At 47.3% G+C, this 23,320-nt stretch overlaps 1 protein-coding gene across 3 annotated transcripts in view; it reads right to left on the reverse strand.

Moving 5' to 3' along the window:
- RAB40C (RAB40C, member RAS oncogene family) overlaps positions 1-23,320 on the reverse strand; it is a 32,424-nt gene that overhangs the window by 2,552 nt on the left and 6,552 nt on the right. For all 3 annotated transcript variants that reach the window (XM_036303029.1, XM_036303028.1, XM_036303027.1), the window contains 4 exons: positions 7,109-7,169; positions 6,384-6,444; positions 569-646; positions 55-277 (listed from right to left, as the gene is read on the reverse strand). In XM_036303029.1, coding sequence (XP_036158922.1) covers positions 55-277; positions 569-646; positions 6,384-6,444; positions 7,109-7,169 — 423 coding nt within the window. The remainder of the gene's footprint in view (positions 1-54; positions 278-568; positions 647-6,383; positions 6,445-7,108; positions 7,170-23,320) is intronic.

The raw sequence follows: 23,320 nt of genomic DNA on the forward strand, positions 1-23,320 counted from the left end.
CTGCACTCTACACTCAGGTCTCAGGCCCTGGTGGCCCCACTGGCCGCACCTCACCTCGGTTGGGCCTCCAGATCTTCTCCATGCCATGCCGCATGAGCACGATACGGGACAGCTCAGTGAAGGACTCGGTGACATTGAAGTTGCACAACGGGCTGACCTCGAAGAAGGTCATGCAGTTCTTTTCTGCATAGGCACGTGCCTGCTCTGTTGGAACTTGCCGCTTGAAAGCCAGGTGCAGCCGATTCCCAACCAGGATCCGGGGGACCCCAGGTGCATGCTGGGGGGAGGGGGGAGCAGAAGACTCAGCACAGGTATGAACGTAGGATGCCCCCCTCTTGGCTGTCCCCATCCCAATTCTATGATGAGGTGGGGCTCAGACCCATGAGCCATGGCCTCTTGAGGCATCAGATCCCGACCTTCAAGTGCCATGGATGTAAGAAAGGACGCACAAAGCTGGGGCCACGGGAGAAGCAGCAAATGGGGGCCACAAAGACTCTTGTGGGGATGGGAGCACACGGGCCCTGGGGAGGATGACCGTGGGAGAGGGTGTCCACAGGTGCACACCTACCTCATCAATCTCCTTGATCCATCGGTCAATGCCATCAAAGGACCAGCGGTTGGTGATATCATATACCAGGAGGATCCCCTGCAAGAAAGATAAGCGTGTCACAAGGCTGAGGGGTCGGCCAGATGGAGGCCTCTTGTTCTGGCATGGGCCCCGGCGTGGACATGCGCCCTTCCTCCTAGGACAGGCAGGGCAGGGACACTTGGCACAGCCAGATAGCTTTCAGGGGATCGTACAGGTTACTTAACACATGGCAGTGTAGACAATGTACTGTGAGACACCCTGTCATATTTAAGAGGGGTCTCTGGTGTTGGACACTGTGTCTTCTCGCCTTGGCCAGGTCCATGTGGCCATGGACACCCTGTGTGGGGTGGCAGCAATGTCATCCATGGTCAAGGATCTCATAGGCTCAATGCTGCCCCCTCCCTCCCCTTGGGAACTTGGCTAGGGCAGAAGTGGCATTTTTTCAACTTCTTTCCTCCAAGTACACAGGAAGCACTATCCTGTGACCATTTGAAAGTCATGGGAGCTAAAACAGATGCACGCAGATCTACAGTGTGGGTCAGACCCTGTGGATAATCCTGGTAGGCAGATGTGGACGACTTGCCTGACACTCTAACAGTGTACTCTTTCTTGGGGCCCCAGGGAAGCTGAGCAAAGGTGTTCCTGAGTTTTCCAGCCCAAACTTGCAGAGCAGGACATCAGTTACTCCAGCAGCTGCATGTGCAGCTCCACTGGCCAGCAGGGGGTTTGCTACGGACTTTCCTGTCACATCCCTTAGAGACTAATTATTCAGAGCTCAGCTCTAGGCTGTCTCCATCTGCTCTGAATGTCTTAGTAGTGACCTGTCACAGGCCTTAGGAAAGTGACTCCACAGAGTGCCCCCAGACCCTCACACTGCCCACGGGGACCTGCACTCCACTCTGAAGCAGGCTCACAACCCTCCCTGTCCCACCGTGTCTTCATGCAGCCTATGTTCCCAACACACAGAGACAGGGAAAAGTGCAGCTGAGATGGAAGGCACAGGATGTCTCCATCTCAAAATGAGTGATTTTAAAGCCTTTCTCCTTAAAAATGTTCTTCAAATTTTGGAAGACTTAAATGTAGCCCCTAGGTCAGTGATGGCGAACCTATGACACGCGTGTCAGAGGTGACCCTTGAACTCATTTTTTGGTTGATTTTTCTTTGTTAAATGGCATTTAAATATATAAAATAAATATCAAAAATATAAATCTTTGTTTTATTATGGTTGCAAATATCAAAAAATTTCTATATGTGACACGGCACCAGAGTTAAGTTAGGGTTTTTCAAAATGCTGACACACCAAGCTCAAAAGGTTCGCCATCACTGCCTAGGTCCTGTTAAGAGGAATGTAGAAATTACTGAACACCCATCCAGTGGCCCTTTGGATGGAAAGCTTCGTATAGAACAAACAGAGCTGCCTACCCCGCCATGTGGAAGGGCTATGATTATAAGGAAAGACCCCCTCCCTTGAGCCCACTTGAAGAAACAAACCAGTTTGATGGGGACAGAGAATAACACTGGAAGGGAACCATGGGGTAGCAGGAGTGAGTCCTGCTGCTTGGGGAACAGGGAACAAAGCCCTCTGGTCTGGGGTTGGATGGAGACGTGCCATTGACCCTCCAAATCCCCTCCTAAGAAATCACTGAGAATGTGTCCACAGACCAGCCCTCACAGATGTTCATCACAGCATGAAACAAACTGCACATGCAGTGGAAGCTGCTGAATAAGTGAGGTGCACACATGCTGATCCTGGGCAGGTGCACAACAGACTGCATAGTGAGAAGCACGGATCCTAAATAATATGTAAAATATGGTGTTTGTTTTTTGTTAATCCTCCCCTGAGGATATTCTTTCCATTAATTTTTAAAGAGAGCGAGAGAGACACAATGTAAGAGAGATATACCTATTGGTTGGCTCCTGCACGTACTCCAACAAGGGCCTGCAACCCAGGTATGTGCCCCTGACCAGATTCAAACCTGCAACCTTTCAGTGCACAGGCTGCTCTATCCAATGAACCACACTGCCAGGGCAGTATGGTATTTTAAAAATAGAAATATAAACATAGAGCACACCACCCAGAAAATGTTTCCATGGATGTAACCACATTTTCAAAGGCTGGATGAGGGCTTATGCTCTTGCTTTTGCTTATCTATGAAACATTGAAAAGCTTAAACTAGCTTGGCTGGTAGCTCAGTGGTCAGAGCATCGACTCAAAAACTGAAGGGTCCCAGGTTCAAGGGGCACATATTTGAGTTGCAGGTTTGATCTCCAGCTCTGGTCAGGATGTGTGTAGGAGGCAACCAATCAATGTGTTTCTCTCATATAGATGTTTCTCTCTCTTTCTCTCTCCCTCCCTTCCTTCTACTCTCTCTCTAAAAATAAAAAATAAATAAACAGAAAAAAATACCCTCAGGTGAGGATTAACAAAAAAACAAACAAAAAATTCAATTCAATTTTGGCATGTGTCATGCATTTGTATGGTAGAGCTCCCAAGGAACTCAGGCTGCAAGTGGAAGCCTCTGCCCCACCGCCACAAGCACTTAGGCTCTGCCCAGAAGTAAGTGACGCACTGAAAATGAGGAGCAACTGTTAAATGGTCCCTGAGCCATATGCCCACCCACCTGATCGGCCCTAATCAGCACTCACCAAATGGTAAGTGCACACCCCCCACTTTGAAACCCCTTTTTGTGTGGACAAACTGATCTCTGTCCAAAAGGAAGACCTGCTCTTCCAGCTGACCCCAAACCCTCAACTAAACAGGACACCCACTCCACCCCGCCTCCAGCTCTCAGCACACTCCGCCCAGGGCACCTGTTCTCTTCAGCAGCAGAGGTGCTAGCCTCCCAGGGCCATGAATGGCCACATCACATCTCGGCAACACAAAACAAGGGTCATGCATATAGGAGGTCAGGGACAGAAAGGTTGTTTCTTGCCCAGCTGGTGTGGCTCAGTGGTTGAGCATATGAACTAGGTGGTCACGGTTTGATTCCCTTCCCAGTCAAGGCACAAGCCTGGGTTGCAGGCTTCATCCCCAGTAGGGGATGTGCATGAGGCAGCTGATCAATGATTCTCTCTCATCACTGATGCTTCTCTCTCTCTCTCTCTCTATCTCTATCTCCCCCTTTCCCTTCCTCTCTGAAATTAAAAAAAAAAAAGCTTTTAAGAAAGGTTATTTCTCATGGTAAGAACTACAAGACAGTCCTGTTGCAGAACAGATGACAGCAGTCAGGGGTTGGTGGCTTTTGTAACTTGGGCCCTGAGGGACCCGTAAGGTCTCTCCAGTCTTAACCAAGGGTGGGAAAGTGACTGGAAATATAAAACTTCATTGGGAAAGACGGTCCTGCAACTCAATGTACCATCAGGGGCCACACAGAGCAGCAAAACCAGCCGGTCTACTCTGAATGCTGCCTTCACGTCTGCGCTGCCACCATCAGACAGGATGGGAATGGGACAGAGCAGAACAAGCCACTGCAATAAGAGCACAGGAGGGCAGAGTTGAGCTCAGACCCTACCACTCACCACTCAGGCCCGAAATGTGTGACTGGCTCCTTCAGCTCAGAACTGACAAGAACCTCCAGAATTAAAGCAAGAGCAACAACAAATACACAACCAACTGGACTGGATGCTCTGGAAAGAACGAAAGTGACTCAGTGTTTGCTTCCCTGAAACACTGTATATTTTGACAAATGCCCAAGCTTGTTAGGTGTTCTCAATTAGCTGAACAGAAACAACTGTCTTCATACTGTTCCACGTTCACACCCAGAGTGTGCAGACCAGCTGAGCCTTCCCAGGTTTGACCTCAGTGCCTTCCTGATGTTTCCCAATTGCCCTTCATTATCACAACCCAAGAACTACCCCCTTATCTTTTCACTTTCTTTTTTAGTTCAAAAGTAGTATGTGTTTATTGTAGACCATTAGGAGGTATTCAAAAGCATAAGGAAGACAACAGAACTCAGCCACCCCGTCATTCAGGGTAACAGCACCTTTGGAACACAGCTTTCTCATCTCCTTATAAGTATAAAATTACATATGCAGCCACTTCTAAAAAAAAAAGAAAGGGCCCTAACCGGTTTGGCTCAGTGGATAGAGCGTCGGCCTGCGGACTGAAGGGTCCCAGGTTTGATTCCAGTCAAGGGCATGTACCTTGGTTGTGGGCACATCCCTAGTAGGTGGTGTGCAGGAAGCAGCTGATCGATGTTTCTCTCTCATTGATGTTTCTAACTCTCTATCCCTCTCCCTTCCTCTCTGTAAAAAATCAATAAAAAATATATTTTAAAAAAAAGAAAGAAAGGGACCCATGGGATGCATTCATCTAAAGGGCACTGGGTTCTGCAGGCAGTTCTAGCTATTCAACCTCACCTCTGGTGCTGACAAACGTCCCCAAGCTATGATCCACACCTTGATTATTTAGGATTAGCTGCTCCAGGTGGAACTGCTTACAGGCCCCAACACCACACACACTGGGGGACTATCAAGCTAAGGCTCCAGGTGCTATCACCCACAGCTCTGCAGATGCTCCTAGGACAAGTGCTGCCAAGCCCAGCCTGGGGGTCCTCGGCACCCCCGTTGAGGAGAGAAGAAGGTCACATCCAGTATCTCCCTGCCTCCCACCATGTCTAAAAGGCCCCTATTGAGGAAGGCCCTGGAGGAAGGCACAGGTCGGGAGGTCCCTAACAACACGTAAGCAGATTCAGCCAGACCCCTGCCACAGAGTTCTCTCCCTCTCAGCCTCCTCAGGTCTCATGCAGCAGCAAGATCAGCAGGAGTGCAGAGTGCCAAGGTAGGTAGCCGCAGTCTTCATCAATTCTGACAAACAAAGCTAAAAGGACATCCTATGGGGCTCCCCATGAGTCCCAGCCAGAGTGAGGGGGTGACAGGAAGCCCCTGCTTCTGCTGAGTGCAGACCCACCTGGAGTTCATGCCCCATACCATGAGAGGCCCCAAAACACGCCCAAGTGCCTCCTCTCCCAGGAATGCTGGTCCCAGTGGAGGACCCTGCCTGGTGTGTAGAGCAGGTCTAAACTTGGGGGTCTCCTTGGCAATTCCAGAAGTCTGGGGTTGGGGGTCATGGCCTGCTCTGAATTACAGACAGGACTGATCAAACTCCTCACATTGACACAGCAGCCACAGCCTATAATTGGCTGGTTCTTGCAACTACTTCTCCCCTCTCCTTGGAGCATGCTCAGGGAGACCAGAGGATAAGTAAACCCCTACATCCCGCCCCCCAGAATGCCTCTGTACAGCTCCCTCTGTACAGCCCTTGCACCTCTGTACACTGACCCAAACTTAGGCATACTTCCATGGCAGCCCCTGGATAGCACCCATCTCCTGCTCTTTGCTAATACCCTGTCTCTATGAGCAGCCCTTCCCACAGTGGCTCCAAAGCTCAGTCCCCACAGTCCTGATTAGGAAAACAGCCCAGCCCGCCCTGGGAGCCCCTAGCCCTGTGATGGACCTGGCTGCCCCAGCAGCCTCCTCGCTCCATACGTGGAGGTCCTGGGTGACAGGGAAGTCACTTTTGGTTCCTAGTGAACCAGGTGACTAAGTGGAGGCTCCACAGTACAGGGTCCCAGCACTATCACAGGAGCCGGTAGAAACTCAGAGTAGCAACAAAGAGTGGGGGGTGGGACCTGGTGCCCTCTGACAGCTGAGGCCCCTCGCTCAGAGGGCAGCCTAGTGGAAGCCTGATGTCCCAACATAAAACCTTGTTAAGAGTCACACACATGGGGTCTGACAGCACAGAAATATGCCTTGTCCCTCTGGAGAGCAACACCGGCAGTATTGCTGGTCTTACCTGTGCGCCTCTGGAGTAGGACCTGAAGATGGTGCAGAACCTGCCTTGGCCCGACGTGTCCCTGAAACAGAGGGGGAATCAGTGGGATGTGTCCTATGGAACCTGGCATGTGCAGCATGATCCCTACAAGGTGTTCTCCCTCCCCCTCCACAGCTTATACTGGCCAACCTCTGGGGCCTGAGTGCTCTAGGGCAGCAGTCGCCAACCTTTCAGACCTCGCAGACCACTGGTGGTCGACTGCTGCTCCAAAGGTTTCCTTAAACCAGCGGTCACCAGCCTTTCGGACCTCAAAGACCACCAGTGGTCCGCAGACCACCAGTTCACGACCGCTGCCTCTAGGAGACCACCCTACCAGGCTGGGGAATCCCAAACCTATGGGAATTCACATCTCAACTTCAAGACTCTAGAAAATGTATAGCCAGGTAAAAGGGAGCAAAGGGGGCTGTGGCTACTGTGGAAGTGGAAATGAGTATGGGTAAAGGGAGCTGGGCTCTATCAGAACAAACGGCCCTGGGCCTTTTGGTTTTTACATCACAGAGCAGAACACTCCATGTTTACACAGGATCTCTTTAACAGCTATTCCACTTACAATGCTAACAGGACTCCTTCCTTCCTGTTCCTTTAAGGATTCTTGACTTATTCATTTAGCTTCTGAGGCTCCAGCTATAACTCTGAAGTGCTGTCCCCCACCCCCAGGCACTGCAATCCCACACAGTCCGACTCACCAGAGCTCCAGCTTGACCCGCCGGCCATCCAGCAGAATGGTAGTCGTCTTGTAGTCGATCCCTGCAAGGAAGCAAAAAGGGCTGCTGAAGGGGACCCCTGGAGAGGAGCCTACCAGGATCTGCCTTGCCAGCACTCAGTCTCTACAGGCTAGCGAGTCATGGAGGAACAGACTACCCCCAGCTGGAACCTTCTTGTGGCTCCAGCCCAGGGACCCAGACTGCTGGGCACTACAGCACCAGTCAAAGGGAGGATGGCACAGGAGTAGAGTTCAGCAGGGCAGCAGGAGCTCATCTCCATCTGACCTACTTTACGTGGATCTCAAGTAGAGAAATTTCTGAGTTCTTGGATTCACCATAGCCCCTAGGTACTGACAATTGGAGTGTGCCTAGAATATTATTAAAGGTAAAGTAATTTCTAAAATGCCATTTCTCTGGAGAGCTCTCTGCAGAACCTATGCATGCCATATCTTTAGTTTTTAATGTTTTTATATTTTTATGGGAAAAAGTCAATTCAAGAGAAGTCAGAAGGATCAGGGACAGTGCTGGACATGTTACCTTACATGTAAGATCTTCAACTGGTTTATGGACCATCTGGAAACTTCCTAAAGGCTCAGTGTTTCCTCCCTCCTTCTTAAGCCTTAAAAAGGCTGTTTCATGACTTTTTATAACACTTACTCCAACAGGGTTTGGAAATGGGCATTTTAACATAAGTGTCTCTCACACATTGTGTGAGCATGCACGTGCAAGCTGACTTCAGAGCATCTGCACCCAGCACCCTCCTGGTGCCTCAGGCATTGGTGCCTCTTCCCCTACTCTATTTCTGCCTGGCCAACTCCTACCTGCAAGTGAAAACCTGGCTACCATGCATCAAATGACACTCAACAGAAGGAAAACGCAACCCACAAAATGGGAGAAAATATGTGAAATCACATACCTGAAAGGGATTGCTATCTAGGATATATAAAGAAATCTTACAACTCAACAACATAAAAACAAATTAAAAATTGGGCAAAAGACTTAGACATTTATCCAAAGAAGATATACAAATGACCACAAACACATGAAAAAATGCTCAATACCACTAATCATCAGAAAAATGCAAATTAAACCACAGTGAGATCACCTTATACTCATTAGATGGCTATTACCAAGAAAAACAGAAAGGTGAGGATGTGGAGAAATCAGAATCCTTGTACACTGCTTGTGGGAATGTAAAATGATGCAGTCACTATGGAAAACAGTATGGCCATTCCTCAAAGAATTAAACACAGAATTACCATATGATACAGAAATTCCACTTATGGGTTAGTACTCAAAAGAAATGAGAGCAGGAAATTGAACATATATGTATTTGTACACCTGGGTTCATAGCAGCATTATTCACAATAGTCAAAGGTGGAAACAACACAAGTGTCCATGGAAGGATGACTACACATACAATGGGATTCAATTCAGCCTTAAAAAAAGATGAAATTCTGACACATGCTATAACATGGATGAACCTTGAGGACACTATGCTTAGGGAAATAAGTCACAGAAGAACAAAAACTGTATGATTCCACTTCTATGAGGTCCCTAGAGTAGTCAGTTTCAAAGACAGAAAGTAGATTAGAGGTTATCAGGGCTGGGGGAGGGGATTGGAAAGTCAGTATTTAACGGAGACAGGTTCAGTTTGGGAGGATGGAAAAGTCCCGGAGAGGATGGTGGTGACGGTCACACAGCAGTGTAAATGTATTTATTGTGTCTCTGATCCGAACACCTAAAAATAATTAAAATGGTAGTTTTCATGTTATGTATATTTTACCACAATATTTTTTTAAAGTGAGAGGAGATTCTCTTGCACATATTCTCATGTGAAGGAACCATTCTTCAGGAAGAAACAAAACTCAGGCTTGCTGCCACCATACCTTCTCACCATTTACCCTTCCCCCAGCTCTCATCTCCTGATAACCAGATTCTCTGGGTGGAAGCTCCTGGAATTCTGTCAAACAGGAAGCACAGATTTGGCCCAGGACTTGCCTACTCTCAATCCTGTCTCCACAGCTTCTGTGAGAGGGACCCCATGAGGGTAATTTCCAGGAAGGCTAGATGTGGGTGCCCATCTTCTAGGCAACATCAGATCTGCCTCCATGTGGCAGATCAGCCACACAGGCTCAGAACTCAGGAGGAGACAGGATACAGGGAGAAGGCTTCCACACTCCACCCAGCTCTGGGCTCCCTCCCACATCCAGCATCATGAGTGTTGTGCCCCCTGGGCATTTTGCAGACCCATCTACCTGAGTTCCACCCAGGACATCAGGTCATTAATTGTGGTCTGTGTCAGAAAGGACGCTCCCTCCCTGCTCTCCAGCAGCTCTGCTCAATACTGCCAAACACACGCATGGAACCAGTGGGGATAGGCACTCAGTGGGAACTGGTAACAAGGAGGGGCCACTGTCCTCCCGACACCCCTTCTGCTGCAGTTACCCACCTACCACTGGGTCAGAGAGTTCATTAGAGAACAAGATTCTCAGGGAACACTGCAGAGGAAAAGCTGAAGTTCAGTTTGATGGCTGAGCAACGTCACCATTAAAGTGATTTGGTCTCACAGAGTGACTGTGCTCTCTGGAGCCCTCTGGTGCTGGCACTGGCCTCTAAGGAAAGGTGGCCTCCATGCCTGGCTCCAGCCTGAGCACTCCCAGGAAGGCTGAGCACCTGTGTGAGTAAAGTGGGTAGCAAGTTCCTACACAGCGGAGAGCAGGGTCCAGCTGAGAGCTGAGGACTGCCCGGGAGCCAAGAAGTCAAAGTGCGGTGGGGCGGGTGGGGGAGGAAGGGGAACGGGAGATGGTGTGCATGGAGAACTCCTTCGCTGACACACTCCCTTGGATATTGAAATATTAAAATTCAAGTATATTCTTCAAGCTTATTCTGTCCCCCACCCCGCCATGTCCAAAATCTGGATAAAAAATTACAGTGTGCTTTATAAATTCATAGAAAATATAAACATAGCAAGTCCAAAGAGAGAGGCAGGTAGGAAGACAGAATCTTCCTCCTGTAAACAAAGATAGGTGTCAACCAAACTTCACTATGAATCAGCTCTGACAATTCTCTGGTCTGAAGATTTGTTGCTGAAGAATGTCACTCACCCACTCTGAAATATGATGACCAGAGGCTTCCTTCAAAACATTTAATACTGCCCTGGCCAGCATGGCTGTTGGTTGAGCGTCATTCCATACACCAAGAGGTCACAGGTTTAATTCCCAGTCAGGGCACTTACCCTGAAAACAGTATGCCCCAATAGGGGGCATGCAAGAGGCAGCCGATGCTATTTCTCTCTCTCTCTCTCTCTCTCTCTCTCTCTCTCTCTCTCTCTCTCTCTCAGGTCAATAAAAACATAGTTGAAAAAAATTTAATGCCCTGCACAGCACAGCCATGACCATTCAGGACAGAAATCAGCTATGGGCACTGGAATCACTGCTGGTGCACAGGGGTTGAGCAGGCTTCTTGGGGACGGAAGCAGCTCACACCTGGGATGACCAGAGCTCAGATCCTCGGACTGTAGACACTCCCGGGATGGACACAGGGCTTGGGGAGGCCACCAGCAGGTGACCAGAGGCTCTCAGGGGAAAAGAGTGCTATTCTGATTCCTAGCCCTTCTCATATGACCTTCTTACTATGAAAGCTTTCAGGGCTTTATCTGTCCAGTGGTCTGGGGGTATTTTTCACTCTCTGTGCAGGGAACCCAGTTCACCCTTCAGGTCCCCAGTTCACCCTTCTAACCACATGCTCCTCTGTCCCACATCCTGGGCCCCCATTAGCCAGGGAGTGACCTCTGGCTAATGGTCAGTTTTCTCATCTATTCCCCCATGGCTATAGTTTTGTTCCATTTTCTGGAAAATGCCTTCAACTTAATCTTCCAGCCCTTCTAAGATCTTTTAAAAAATTCTGTTATTTTAAAAGCTCTGTCTGTTTTTCTGGAATGTTCCTTTCTAACAGCATCCTGTTCTTGGATGCAGTAATTCTTTATGTTAGACAACATTAATTATAAGGTTGCTAAGGTTCCCGAATGTGTTCCTCACCTTGTGGTGGCCCTTGGCTGTCCATTTACTCCTCAGAGACCCTAAAAACCTGCAGGAGCCCCGGCTGGTGTGGCTCAGTTGGTTGGAGTGTTGTCCCATGCAGGTTCGATTCCTGGTCAGGGCACATGCCCAGTTTACAGGTTCAATCCCCGGTTGGGCTGTGTACCGGAAGCAACTGATCAATAATTCTCTCTCACACTGATGATTCTCTCTCTCAAATCAATAAAAAACATATCCTCGGGTGAGGATTAAAAATCCCTGGGAAGTTCTAAGTGACTCTGTCTTGTGCCTGGGCTTACAATAAAGCTGCCAGGAACCTTGGGGAGTGTGGGGCTCATGTCTCTTGGACTGATGACTATTCCAACAAAGACTGTCTGCTGCCACAGGGCCCCTACCTGAGCACTAAGGATGAAGGGCAGCCAGGGTCTCCTCACTTGGAATGGACTTACACTTGGCCTCCACCGTGCCTGATTCTCTCAGAAGGTAGACCTCTTGTGTCCTTCCTGTGGGCCACCCAGCCATTCAGCCCCTGCCCTTACTTCAACCTATCCTCCTTGTGATGAGTTCAGAGGGGCCTGGGGACATGGAGTGCAAGGTTCAGAGCTACAGGATCCATGCTGGCCCCTTACAGCCCAGGCTTTAGCTCTCTGCACTCAGCTGTGGCAATAGCACCTGCTTCCCAAATTGTCAACTTCTCCACCTGATGGCAAGTTTTTAAGAATGCATTTTCTATTGTTTCATGGGTTTCTGAAGGGAATGGCAATTCACCTGACATGAATTACTTTCTCAATTTCTATTATACAGCAGGCATTGTTCCAGGAGCTAATGGACTCATGATGCCAAGCTGCCCCGTGCCATGTTTTTCAGGGCTGCCACCACCTTGCAAATCACAGGAGACAGGGTTTTGTTCATAAATTTACCAAGAGAAGTCTCATCACCCAGAGTGACACCTACACTAGGTACATTTTAACTGTCATCTTCTCAGCATTTAGTACAACTGTAACCAAGCACTGACAGACTGAAATACAAATGATCTTACGACACCTTGCACCCTTTCTTTCCCTTTTAAATTACAGGTATATGTACATGTGCACATGTCTATTTTAGTTTTGAATATAAGTAGAATACATTATCTATGAATTTCATTCCTTTTAAGAACAGTAAAGGGGATGCTGCAAAGTAATGGTCCAGCAGGACATGCCTGGGCTCAGTATGGCACACGCTGGTGTCCTCCCCACACCATGTCCCTGCATCACTGGCCTCATGTCCCAGTGATGTCCCTCATGACCCTATTTGTCCCTGACAACAGCCAAGGCAGGGAGGAGGACAAAGCAGATCACTGGCTCCAGAAAAATGCTGACAGAGGCTGAAGTTGCAGGAACATTGTAATTACTTGTCTGCTGACTGCTGTCCTTCGAAGAGGTATTTCAAAGTACAAATTCAGAGAAAAGAGGTGGAGGAGGAAGGAGGAATGGTACAAAATGATCATTAAAGTCTCAATTTTCTAGAAAGTCACTTTATTTTCTGACAGTCACCCTTGACCTGGTGATTAGGTCAGTTCACCAGGGCACCCCTCCTGCCCACTGAGACCCACTTCATCAGGGGCTGTAAACAGAGTTGTGGGGACTCATGGGAAGAAGGCTGAGGGCTGGGTGGCACTGACAAACAGGACATCAGCTCTGTCTTCACCTGCCCTCTCCTCCAGACCGGGGACATCGGCCACCTGAGTGGGACATCCATGGCCACGTGGCCAGACTATCAAGGATCATCTGCACAATCCACTCTTCTTGGGCCAGTTAATCTGCACAGCACAGCAGCCACTCTGCTGGCTGAAGTCAAGGCACAGTGTTCCATCAGGAGTCTTGGGACAGAGCAGGCTGAAAGTCCCAATTTCCTCCCCCACGTCCCTTCCTTTAGAGCAGTGGTTCTCAACCTTCTGGCCCTTTAAATACAGTTCCTCATGTTGTGACCCAACCATAAAATTATTTATTTATTTTTTTTTTTAATATATTTTATTGATTTTATACAGAGAGGAAGGGAGAGAGATAGAGAGTTAGAAACATCGATGGGAGAGAAACATCGATCAGCCGCCTCCTGCACATCTTCTACTGGGGATGTGCCCGCAACCCAGGTACATGCCCTTGACCGGAATCGAACCTGGGACCTTTCAGTCCGCAGGCCGATGCTCTATCCACTGAGCCAAACCGGTTTCGGCCATAAAATTATTTTCATTGCTACTTCATAACTGTAATGTTGCTACTGTTATGAATCGTAATGTAAATATCTGATATGCAGGGGATGGTCTTAGGTGACCCCTGTGAAAGGGCCGTTCGACCGCCAAAGGGGTCGCGACCCACAGGTTGAGAACTACTGCTTTAGAGGTTCACAATGCTCGCATATCTGTTAGCACTGACACAGGAAAACAGACCCCCAAGTAAACCCACCCTCACTAAAGCCCTAGGAAATTACAAGGTAATCAGGGAAAGGGAACAAATACACATGAATAAGAACCAAAAAGTCTCAGATGTCTGCTCAATGCTCAACTGTCTGAGATCTACCCTCAGCTTTGTTTTGGGTGCATAAATCAAGATTGCTGGATGTTTTCAAGTTCAATTTTCCACTGTTCAGAGGGAGCAGGGACTGGTCAGACTGAGGACCACTATTCACAACTCGGCAGTCCTCCAGGTGAGGGCACTCCCCACAAACCTGCCCAGATTCCACTTGGAGCAAATGGAGGGAGCAGGCAAGGAAGGATGCCACCTGCTCAGGCAGCATGTTCATGACCACCTGCTTTCTGTTTGAGGTTCCAGTCTTAAATGGAAGAAACTGCAGCCCTAAATGTGTAATCATCAAGCTATTTTCCAACATAATTAAAAGCCACAGGAAGGCTCGGCCAGTGTGGCTCAATGGTTGAGCACTGACCTATGAACCAGGAGGTCACAGTTCAATTCCCAGTCAGGGCACATGCCCGGATGCGGGTTTGATTCCCAGTAAAGGGCATGCAGGAGGCAGCTGATCAATGATTCTTTCTCATCCTTGATATCTCTCTCTCTCTCTCTCTCTCTCTCTCTCTCTCTCTCTCTCTCTCTCTCTCTTCCTCTCCCTTCCTCTCTGAAATAAAAATATTTAAAAAGAATGAAACAGAAGCCTTGGCTAGTGTTTCTCAGCGGTTAGAGCATCAGCCTGGGAACCAAAGGGTCGTGGTTTTGATTCTCAGTCAAGGGCACGTACCTGGGTTGCGGGTTTGTTCCCTAGCCCGGTCAGGGTGCATACAGTAGGTAACCAATTGATATACCTCTCTCACATTGATCTCTCTCCCTCCCCCACGCCCTTCTGCTCTCTCTCAAAGGAAAAAATATTCTAGGGTGAGGATTAACAAAGAAAAAAAAAAACAAAGGAATGAAACAGAAAATGCTAACCAATGTTTTACTTTGCAGTGTTTAAACAGAGGACCAGAAACTAGAATGCTGGCTAGTGTCCGAGGGAAAGAAAACCATTCCCAGCAGGTTCTCCCTATTGTGGCAGCTCCATGATAGAACTAGAAGCATCCCCGGGCAGTGTGGACCATGAATGTCAAGCCCTCACACCAAGTCAGGTGACTCAGCCGAACACAGGTCACCTAGTGACTTCAGGGAAGGCTCCAGTGCAGCACGGCCCCTCCGCACTGGCAGGAGATGCTGCGGTGTCAAAAGCCGAGGCTGTTGGCTTTCTACACAGTTCCCAGATCTCACTTCCTGGGAAGCACAGACCCCCAGCCAGGATGTCTGAATGAGGCACATGCCTGTGTTTCAACATGATATCCAACTCATAGCATGAGGATGCCACCCCCAACCCAAGACAGGCAGCTGCTGTTTCTTAGTGTTATTCCTTAGGGAGGGAAAATAAGTTCCCAGAGGCAGACAAATGGCAAACCGGAATGTCAGGTCTTCTAGGAAACAGAAAAGCTTTCCATAACACAGGTGGGGAAGTGCCCTGGGATTCACACACCAGCCATCCAGGCAGGTCCAGGCATGCATGTAGCCTGAGACACTTGACCAGCCTTCACTCTTACTCTCCCAAGGGTAAGGTACATGTCTATACCAAGGAAATGCACCGTGTACCACAGAGTGGGGACAGAAAAGGGAATCCCACATGTCCCAGTGGGCATGCAACTGGGTGCAGCCCCAAGGAGGCAACACTAAGCAGTGTGGCAGGCACTCTCAGGTGGACCAAGGATCCCACCTCCTGGCACTCATGCTTCTGGGTACACCCCTCCCCTGATACTTGCTTCTGACCAAGCAAGTAGGGCCAAGTAATGGATGTCCCCTCTGATCACGTTACATGAGACTCCTGCAGGCAGATTCTCTCCCTTGCTGGCTCTATGAACAAGCTGCCCTAGGGAGGGGCCCATGTGGCCAGGAACAGAAGATGGCCAGATGCTGATAACAACCACATGAGTTTAGAAAGGATTCTGCCCCAGCCCACACCTGACTACAGCTTGTGAGAAACCCCAAGGCCCTGTGAAGACCCAGCTAAACTGTGCCCAGATTTCTGACCCCCAAAAACCTATGTGCTAATAAGTGGGTGCTGTTTTGTGTTTTGTGTTTGTTTGTTAATCCTCATCCAAAGGTATTTTTCCACTGACTTTTAGAGAGAGTGAAAGGTAAGGGGAGAGAAAGAGAAAGAGACACATTGGTTGCCTCTCACAGGTGGCCTGAGCAGGGCCAGGGATCGAGCCTATAACGGAGGTACATGCCCTTGACCAGAATCAAACCCAGGACCCTTCAGTCTGTTCTATCCACTGAACCAAATCGGTTAGGGCTGGGTGCTCTTTTAAGATGCTCAGTTTGTGGTAATGTCTTGGGATGCTGTAACAGAATATTACAGATTGGGGAGCTTATAAACAACAGAAATGTATTTCTCACAGTTCTGGAGACTGGATGTCCAAGATCAAGGTTCCAGCAAAGTTGGTGTCTAGGTGAGAGCCCACTTCCTTGTTCACAGACAGCTGACCTCTTGCTGTGTCCTCACAAGGCAGAAGGGGCAAGGGAACTCTGTGGAGTCTTTTATAAGGCACTATGCAATTCATGAGGTTCCACCCTCAAGACCTAGTCACTTCCCTAAGGCCCTACCTCCCAATACCATTGGGGATTAGGTTTCTACATAGGAAGTTTAGGGGTGGGGAGACACATTCAGTCCACAGCAATAACTAATACCAATTATTGAAACCATACACTCCTCTGACCAGGCACTGTAGCTATAAAAATCTATCAAAACAACAAGAAAACTTTTTATAAAGGTGGGGTAACAGAGTAGTGGCCCAGAGATGCCCACATCCCAATTCCTGGAACCTGAGAAAATGCTTCCTACAGGGCCAAGGGACTTTGCAGATGTGACGGGGGTCATGGGCCTTGAGAAGCAAGAGGACTCTGAGTTATCCTGGTGGGCCCAATGTCATTACTTGAGTCCTTAAGGGTGGGGACCCTTTCCTGGATGAGTCAGGGAGATGAGATGGAAGGAGGAGAGAAAAAAGAGAGACTCAAAGATTAGGAGGGACCTTAACCTCACTTAGAAGACAGAGGAAGGGGAACACAAGTGAAGAATGTGGGCAATCTCTAGAACAGGGGTGGGCAAATTTTTTGACTCGAGGGCCACAATGGGTTCTTAAACTGGACCGGAGGGCCGGAACAAAAGCATGGATGGAGTGTTTGTGTGAACTAATGTAAATTCAGAGTAAACATCATTACATAAAAGGGTACGGTCTTTTTTTTCAATAGTTTTATTCATTTCAAACGGGCCGGATCCGGCCCGCGGGCCGTAGTTTGCCCACGGCTGCTCTAGAAGCTGGCATGACCCTCAGTGTACAGCTACCAAAGAAAAGGGACCTTGGTCCTATAATGCAAAGAACTGAATTCTGCCAACAACTCAATGAGCAAGGAAAGAGACCTCCCTTAGAACCTGCAGAAAGCAACGCAGTCCAACACCTTAACTGTTGACTTATGACCTACATGCAGAACTCTAAGATAATGTTACAGCAGTAACAAAAAAGAAATATCCAGGTATAAACATAATTAAAGGCTATATACTATTTACATTTTTTATTACAAATAAACTGGATACAAATTTTAAAAATCTATCTACTGTGGATGATTAAATAACAGAAGATGACCCACAAAGTGGAGGTTATATGGCTGTTATAAAGAAACAGGCATCTGCCCTAGCTGGTTTGGCTCAGTGGATAGAGCGTCAGCCTGCAGACTGAATGATCCCAGGTTCGATTCTGGTCAAGGGCACATGCCTAGGTTGTGGGCTTGATCCCCAGTAGGGGATGTGCAAGAGGCAGCCAATCAATGATTCTCTCTCATCATTGATGTTTCTACAATCTCTCTTTCCCTCTCCCTTCCTCTCTGAAATCAATAAAGATATATTTTTAAAAAATGTTTGAAAAAAGAAAAGAAAAATAGGCATCTGCTGAAATGAAAGCAGAATGTGGAGCAAACGGAAATTTTAAACCCTCCTGATGGGATAGAAATTGTTCAACTGCTTTGGAAAACTGGTGATATTTACTAAGGCTGAATATATGCATACCCAACAACCCAGAAATCCTACTTCACAGTATCCCTGACAGAAATGCATGCATATGTGCACCAAAAACATGTACAGGCAGACTTCATTTTATTGCTCTACACAAGTGTGCATTTTTTACAAATTGAAGGCAAGACCTCCACCAGCAAAAAGATTACAACTCGCTTTACTGAGGTGATCTGAAACCGAACCCGCAATATTGCCAAGGTGTGCCTGTATGATAATTTTCATAGGAGCACTATTCAGAATAACTCAAGCATAAAAACTATCCCAAAGCCCACGTGCAGAAGAGTGAACACATGGCAGTGCTCACAGTGAAATCCATACGGCACAAAGGAGTGAACTACAACTACACACAATAGCATGGCTGAACCTCATAAAGAAGCCAGAGACACAAGAGTACATATGGTGTGATTCTATTTATAGAAAACCCTAGAAATGCAAACTAGTCTATAACATGAAGGTCAGCGATTGCCAGGTCTGGGGGCAAAGGGGGTTGGTATGCAAAGAGCACAAGACTGAATGTGACCATGGTTTCTCAAGTGTGCACGCCTGTCAAAACTCATTAAACTTCAAATTTTAAAATGGATACAGGCTTTTGGTGCATAAATAATACTTCAATAAAGTTGATCAAAAGAAGGAAAGACTGACAACATCAAACATTGGCCAAGGTGTAGAGCATGGAACTCTTTTTTTTTTTTTTTTTTTTTTATAAATATATTTTATTGATTTTTTACAGAGAGGAAGAGAGAGAGAGATAGAGAGTTAGAAACATCGATGAGAGAGAAACATCGATCAGCTGCCTCCTGCACATCCCCGACTGGGGAAGTGCCCACAACCCAGGTACATGCCCTTGACCGGAATCGAACCCGGGACCCTTCAGTCTGCAGGACGACGCTCTATCCACTGAGCCAAACCGGTTTCGGCAGAGCATGGAACTCTTACATGTTGCTGGTGGGAACTCAAAATGAGAGAGTCACTTTAGGGCACAGTTTGGCAAGTTCTGGTAAGTTAAGCAGACACACAAGGACTTGTGCATTGAGAATGTGCTTCAGCCCTAGCCAGTTTGGCTCAGTGGATAGAGCATCAGCCTGCGAACTGAAAGGTCCCAGATTCGATTCCAGTGAAGGGCACATGCCCGGGTTGTGGGCTTGATCCCCAGTGGGGGACTTGATCTATGATTCTCTCTTATCATGGATGTTTCTCTCTCTCTCTCTCTCTCTCTCTCTCTCTCTCTCTCTCTCTCTCTCTCTCTCCCCCTCTCTGAAATCAATAAAAATATATTTTAAAAAATCTTCCCCTGGCCTCCCCTACCCCCCAGTGTCTTATGTCCATTGGTTATGCTTGTATGCATGCATACAGGTCCTTTGGTTGATCTCTATAAAAAAAAAAGGAGACATATGTAATACTTTTTGTAATACTTTAAGCAATAAAAAAAAAAAAGAAAAAAAATCTTAAAAAAAAAGAGAATGTGCTTCATGCCACTTGAACCATACACTTAGAAATGTATGATAAATATGCTATTTTACCAAAAAAAATAAAATTTTAAGAAATGTTTAAAGGATTTGTATAAGAATGTTTATAGCAGCATTATTCATAATAGCCAAAGTCAGTAAATAACCAAAACTGCATCAATAGGTAAACAAATTAAGGTATATTTGTGTAAAGGAATGCTATTCGGGAACAAAAAAAAAATGAATATGAACGAATTTCACATACATTATGCTGAGTGAAACAAACCAAAGTAAGGAAGACCATATTGTATGATTCAATTTACAGGAAGTTCTGGAGAGGCAAAAGTACCCTAAAGTGACAGGAAGCAGACCATGGGGGCTGGGGCTATGGGACTGACTTCCAAGGGGCAGGAGAGAACTTTTAGGAGTGGTGAAAATGTTCTAGGTCTCAATTAGAGCAATAGTTATACAGATACTAGAGGCCCGGTGCATGAAATTCGGGGGGGGGGGGTCCCTCAGCCCTGCCTGCACCCTCTCACAATCCGGGACATCCCTCTAGCAATTCAGGACCACTGGCTCCTAACCTTTTGTCTGCCTGCCTGCCTGATCACTCCAAACCACTCTGCCTGCCTGCCTCATTGCCCCTAATTGCTCACCTGCCTGCCTGATCACCCCTAATCACCTCTGCCTCGGCCCCAACCGCAGCGGCTTTGTCTGGAATGACATCCGGAATGACGTCTGGAAGGTTGTTCAGCTGTCCAGTCTAATTAGCATATTATGCTTTTTTAAAAATTTTGTTTTATTGCTTAAAGTATTACAGAGTATTACATATGTCTCCTTGCCCCCCCCCCCTGACATTCCCCCGGCCTCCCCTACGCCCCGGTGTCTTATGTCCATTTCTCTTATCCACGCCTCTCCTGCCCCCTAACCGCCCCCCCCCCAGCCTTCCTCCTGTAGTTTGACAGTGTTCGATGCTGCTCTGCCTCTGTATCTATTTTTGTTCATCAGTTTATAATGGTCTGTATTATCCATAAATGAGTGAGATCATGGCATATTATGCTTTTATTATTATAGATATACACTTGTCAAACTCATCTAACTTAAATGTATACTTAAAAATGGGTGTATTTTCTTGTATATAAAGTATATGTCAATAAAATTTATTATTTTTTTAAAAGTAAACCCACAGCATATTGACCTGCTAGAGTTAGATTAGTAGGCCTTTTGACCTTGAGGACCTGAATTACCCTACAGTGGTAGGCAAACTGCGGCTCGCGAACCACATGCGGCTCTTTGGCCCCTTGAGTGTGGCTCTTCCACAAAATACCGACTTCTGCGCATGGGCCACGAAGTTTCAATTGCACTGTACATGTGCGCCCGCACGTGGTATTTTGTGGAAGAGCCACACTCAAGGGGCCAAAGAGCCGCACGTGGCTCGTGAGCTGCAGTTTGCTGACCCCTGACCTACTAGATAAGGCTGAATACAGATCAAAGCCAGGTGTGAACACCCAATCCATGCCATGCTGACTGCACAGATATTCTGGGAACAAGGATGATCTTCAGGTCCCTTATGCCTGCCCTTCTATGGGCCAGGTCTACCACCACAGGCGCATGAACAAGCCTATCACTAAGGACAGAGAAGAAGGGAGGGGCTGCCTGGTGAAGGACGAAAAGAAAGCAGAAGTTACCTAATACATTTCAAAATGCCTTTGTGTCTACACTGGCATGCCAGGTTTTGGGAGAAACACTAGAGCAGTTTGTGGACTGGTTTCCTGTGAAGGAAGAGCTTTTCCTTAATGCCTTAAAAACCACACCAGACCAAACCAAACCAAAGCTTCCTGCTGTCCATACAAGACACACACACAAGCACATCCACACACAGAAACAGGCGAAATACAGGACATTTTAAAAAATAAATCATAACCCCAAACAGAGATAACCACCATTAATGTTTTCATGTATTTCACTCCACAACTCTTTCACTTGACACCCATAGATATACTATGTAATTAAGCATACATTTTCCCCACTTAAATATCAGAGATTACCCCATATCATTGAATATTCATTAAATATTCCTTCAAACCAACACTTTAAAGGCTGCATAATAATCTCATCCTATGAATATACCATACTTCTACTGGGCCCTTAGGCTATTGCAATTTTTGTTTTTTTAATAAACAAATACAAAACCTTGATTTCCGCCGAAACCGGTTTGGCTCAGTGGATAGAGCGTTGGCCTGCGGACTGAAGGGTCCCAGGTTCGATTCCGGTCAAGGGCATGTACCTGGGTTGCGGGCACTTCCCCAGTGGGGGATGTGCAGGAGGCAGCTGATGGATGTTTCTCTCTCATCGATGTTTCTAACTCTCTATCTCTCTCCCTTCCTCTCTGTAAAAAATCAATAAAATATATTTTTTAAAAAAACACCTTGATTTCCTCTAGTTGTGTCCCTTATTATTCTCCAGGAGACATTTCTAATCACTTGGGAAGTAAAAGGGAAGGCTTCTTTAAGGCTCTGGATCCATGTTGCAGAGTCCCTTACAGAAGCACCACACACGCCCCTGTGCACTTTCAGTGCTGAGTGTTACCAGACTCACCTCTGTGATAGACTTACAGGTGAGTGTTTCATCCTATTTAATTTTAAGGTTAAACATCTTTCCATGTATTTTTCATGACAGCAATTTTCAACCGGTGAGCTGCAAGAATTTCACAATAGCTGTCCAGTACAAATAAATAAAAATTATACTTTTTTTTGGTCAGATCAGCAAAAAATATTTTTTTGGTGTGCTGCAGAATTTTAGTAATTAGTTTATGTGTCCATGAGATGAAAAAGGTTGAAAATACTGCTTCATTAGAATCTCCTGTGACTCTTTGTTATGGCCCTGGCCAAGTGACCTAAAATAAGGAAAATACTCCCTCCAATGACACCGTCACCAAGTTGTTCCTATCCATCAAGGGGCCTGATCACTGCTGATCTGGACCCAATCAAGTCACTGCCAGCCCCAGTAACCAAGAGAGCAGTGTGCATGTACATGTGTGCATGCAAGCATGAGTGTGAGCGTGAACTCAGGACCACCGACTCTTGTGGGAGATCTGTGCCACAAGACAGTGTGGCAGCTTCTGCAGGCTCACGAGGACTATCTGCCACACTACTCCTGAGATCTGTGCCCAGAGACAGGCCTTTCCCTTGCACACCTTGCATCTTTAAGAAAACCAGACTCAGCTCCTAAAGCCTTCCAGCAGTTTGAGGCCCGCCACCACTGGAACCAGGAAGAGAGAGGACCAAATAGGAAACAGAAATCAACACAAAATGATTAGGTAACTAGAGGAGACTCACTGAACAAGTGCTAAGTGTGCACCCCCAGAGGCTTTGGGATGGATACCAACAATAGTACCTGGGCGGGGCGGGGGCGCGGAGAGTCATTGCTGCTGCCAAGTTAAGAGCTCCCAGTTCATCTGCGGTGACTCTTGGACCTAAACACAGAATCTCAGCACCCTGTTAGATATCATCACGTTCCTTCAGTCACTCAAGGCTGTACAAAGCAACTAAGTCCTGATAACGTCACTTAAGCTGTCACCCATATCTCCCAGCAGAGACCTGAGTAGCAGGCACTCACCCTACCTTGGCCCAGTTGATAGACAACTGCTGCCTGGGGAGGTCCAGGCTGGTAATGAACCAGCTTATGACCCCAAGAACTGCTGGAAGGAACACAGGCCCACCTCAGCCACAGTGTTGCCACTTAACCTAGGAACCACCTGGAGGCTTCTTGGGCTCACAAACACCTGCTCATCACCCAGCTTAGATCTCTGTCTAGGGTTTACATTTATTCACTTGCCCAGAGATCTGGCACCCGGCTGTCCACACTCTGACACTTCAAAATCTGGGGAGTGCCTGCCTTTCCAGCACTTGGACCTTCTTCCATTCTCTGTTCTTCCTTAAAGATGCCAGGCCCTAACTGGTTTGGCTCAGTGGATAGAGCGTCAGCCTGCGGACTCAAGGGTCCCAGGTTTGATTCCGGTCAAGGGCATGTACCTTGGTAGCGGGCACATCCCCGGTGGAGATTGTGCAGGAGGCAGCTGATCGACGTTTCTAGCTTTCTATCCCTCTCCCTTCTTCTCTTTAAAAAAAATCAAT

The sequence above is a fragment of the Myotis myotis genome, unplaced genomic scaffold, assembly GCF_014108235.1.
Source record: "Myotis myotis isolate mMyoMyo1 unplaced genomic scaffold, mMyoMyo1.p scaffold_m19_p_35, whole genome shotgun sequence".
Lineage (NCBI taxonomy): Eukaryota > Metazoa > Chordata > Mammalia > Chiroptera > Vespertilionidae > Myotis > Myotis myotis.